We start from the raw sequence: 3,460 nt of genomic DNA on the forward strand, positions 1-3,460 counted from the left end.
ACAATTTTCCAGAACAAAGCTAAATTTTATAATGACGAGATACAGGCTACAGATCAAGTGTCCCCGGGGATCAAGACTCCCCATCCAGGGCTGAGCTGTACGATTTTTAACTAGTTAGTCGCTGTTGGTGGGTTTAGGGTTTAGGGCGCCTATGTTCCTGTCGAGGGCGCTTCTTCTCGTAGGGCGCCAATGTTCCTGTCGAGGGCGCCAAGTGCTGAGCGGAAGGGGAGGGGGGGGGTAAATGCCATTTTGGGCGCCCTGGGGCCTCCTGAGGCGCTATATCTTTTTCATGAAGGCGCAGCACAAATCGGCAACTTGGCAAATTTGCAAAATGCAAAGTTTCTCTTGGGCCCTACTGAGGGCGCCCAATTGTTTAAGGAGGGCGACATTTTTTGTAAAGAACTTGTTAGTCGACGACTAATCTCGACTAACCTACAGCTCAGCCTCAGCCTTTTCGTCGATTTTTGTAAAAACTACACTTTTATAAAACAAAATAATAGTACGTGGGTTGTTTTGAGCAAAATACTTCACAATGCTAAATAAAAAAGAATCATCAATGCTCCAAACTCTCCTACAATTATGAATTTGGTTAAACCTTTTCTTCGTGGTTCAGTGGTGGAGGTTAAATTCATATCAAAACATTTCACACACAACTTCCCGGCTACGAGTGTTTATTTTTGGCCAAAACCCGATCAAGTGGAGAAAAAGTAACGGATCTTTTTGCTGATCTTACGCTGCATGCCGCCATCGTGTTCCCGCGTATGAATGGAGCTTGATCAACGAACGGTAGCAACAAAAACATATCAAAAGCTTGGGTTGGATTGCGTATGAATGGCATGACCTTCTCTCACGTGGAATCAAGACTTGTGTTGTGGTTTCTGATTTTCAACCATCAATAACAATGAGTGTCCTTGATTGGATGGGCACTTTTTTGGCACATTTTGTTGTTTGCTTAATTAAGGAATTGGTGAAATTTGGGACATAATGTTTCTCTACAATTTATGTTTTTAGTAAACTTTATTTACCAAAAACAATATTTTCCTATGCTATTCAACAATTAACCTCGTCGTCTGGTGCCCCACTTAGCCACTGCGTTCTCGTAAACGCACTGGTAAACCTCATACGCCGTGGCACACAGCACCGGGGCGACATCTTGCGTACACTTGGTGTAAATATCTTCCGAGTGCTCCGGCTTGAGGAACCGACTCACGAACTTCACGATGATGTCCTTGTTGAAGCTTAAATCATCGTTCATAAAGCCAACCTTCTTAACGACGCACTCTCCCAGGCACTGAAAATAGTAAAAAGATAATATTAGATACTATTTCACTCCAAGTTTTATTGGAAACTCTTGAAAGCAACAATTCTTATCGCAAACTGACACTACTCGGAATTTTTAATCTACCAAGTCAACGACAAATCACTTTCCCACAATGTCACTCTGTAACTAACCTCAACCAATGGCGTTCGTATCGAGAAGTCCCCGTTCTTGATGGCGTTGAACGTCTCCTGGTCAGCATTGTACTCGGCCCGGCAATTGTTGTAGGCCGCCAGCAAGTTTTGTCCCAACTAGAAAAGCCAAAAGCAAAATTCCTCGGTTTAGTCCCAAAAAGTCACTGGTTCACCAGAGTTGTATCACAGCTTACACATTGCTTCACCAAAACTGCCACCAAAACCACCAAAACCACAGATTTGTCCATCCTGGAGCGCCGTTGTCAACCGACTGACCCCATAGTTTTTGGAAGATCTTAGTTTTATGTCCCCAACTCTCTACCCGAAAAACTGTCGTCGTATCCAAGAACGCCCACGCATTCTGTGCATCCACAGGCGGCCCTCATGTGGTCAATCAGCAGGGAATTTTACAATCCAAACAGCCAGTGGAAGAGTTGATTTCGGTGGACCAACCATCTTCTCGGGTAACGGCACAGTAACCCAAATTTCTCCCCCGATACTTTTTCGAAGGGGAAGCTCATTATCGTGTGGTAATAAATCGTTTTGCGGTGTGGTCAATAAGAAGCTGGGCGAGAGATGGTTCAGAGGCAGTTTAGTTGCAGCATGATGACTCGACAAAGTTGATAAGAAAAGTAGAATATTTTGTTTGTAGAACAGGTGTGAAATGAATACATTCTGTATCAAAAGTGGTTCCATTTAAGAAACAAAAATACAAAAATACAAAAATACAAAAATACAAAAATACAAAAATACAAAAATACAAAAATACAAAAATACAAAAATACAAAAATACAAAAATACAAAAATACAAAAATACAAAAATACAAAAATACAAAAATACAAAAATACAAAAATACAAAAATACAAAAATACAAAAATACAAAAATACAAAAATACAAAAATACAAAAATACAAAAATACAAAAATACAAAAATACAAAAATACAAAAATACAAAAATACAAAAATACAAAAATACAAAAATACAAAAATACAAAAATACAAAAATACAAAAATACAAAAATACAAAAATACAAAAATAAAAAAATACAAAAATACAAAAATACAAAAATACAAAAATACAAAAATACAAAAATACAAAAATACAAAAATACAAAAATACAAAAATACAAAAATACAAAAATACAAAAATACAAAAATACAAAAATAAAAAAATACAAAAATACAAAAATACAAAAATACAAAAATACAAAAATACAAAAATACAAAAATACAAAAATACAAAAATACAAAAATACAAAAATACAAAAATACAAAAATACAAAAATACAAAAATACAAAAATACAAAAATACAAAAATACAAAAATACAAAAATACAAAAATACAAAAATACAAAAATACAAAAATACAAAAATACAAAAATACAAATATACAAAAATACAAAAATACAAAAATACAAAAATACAAAAATACAAAAATACAAAAATAAAAAATACAAAAATACAAAAATACAAAAATACAAAAATACAAAAATACAAAAATACAAAAATACAAAAATACAAAAATACAAAAATACAAAAATACAAAAATACAAAAATACAAAAATACAAAAATACAAAAATACAAAAATACAAAAATACAAAAATACAAAAATACAAAAATACAAAAATACAAAAATACAAAAATACAAAAATACAAAAATACAAAAATACAAAAATACAAAAATACAAAAATACAAAAATACAAAAATACAAAAATACAAAAATACAAAAATACAAAAATACAAAAATAAAAAAATACAAAAATACAAAAATACAAAAATACAAAAATACAAAAATACAAAAATACAAAAATACAAAAATACAAAAATACAAAAATACAAAAATACAAAAATACAAAAATACAAAAATACAAAAATACAAAAATACAAAAATACAAAAATACAAAAATACAAAAATACAAAAATACAAAAATACAAAAATACAAAAATACAAAAATACAAAAATACAAAAATACAAAAATACAAAAATACAAAAATACAAAAATAC

The 3,460-nt window shown here is 31.8% G+C and overlaps 1 protein-coding gene across 1 annotated transcript; it reads right to left on the reverse strand.

Annotated features, from left to right (window-relative positions):
- Positions 1–998: 998 nt before the first annotated feature.
- Positions 999–1,933, reverse strand: LOC120415222 (general odorant-binding protein 56d-like). Its single transcript, XM_039576677.2, has 3 exons — positions 1,647–1,933; positions 1,453–1,569; positions 999–1,291 (listed from the first exon to the last, which is right to left on the reverse strand). The coding sequence occupies exons 1-3, from the start codon at positions 1,698–1,700 to the stop codon at positions 1,058–1,060; spliced, it is 405 nt and encodes a 134-aa protein (XP_039432611.1). The 5' UTR covers positions 1,701–1,933; the 3' UTR covers positions 999–1,057.
- Between the last annotated feature and the right edge of the window lie 1,527 nt (positions 1,934–3,460).

Source organism: Culex pipiens, chromosome 2 (genome assembly GCF_016801865.2).
Source record: "Culex pipiens pallens isolate TS chromosome 2, TS_CPP_V2, whole genome shotgun sequence".
In the NCBI taxonomy this organism is placed as follows: Eukaryota; Metazoa; Arthropoda; class Insecta; order Diptera; family Culicidae; genus Culex; species Culex pipiens.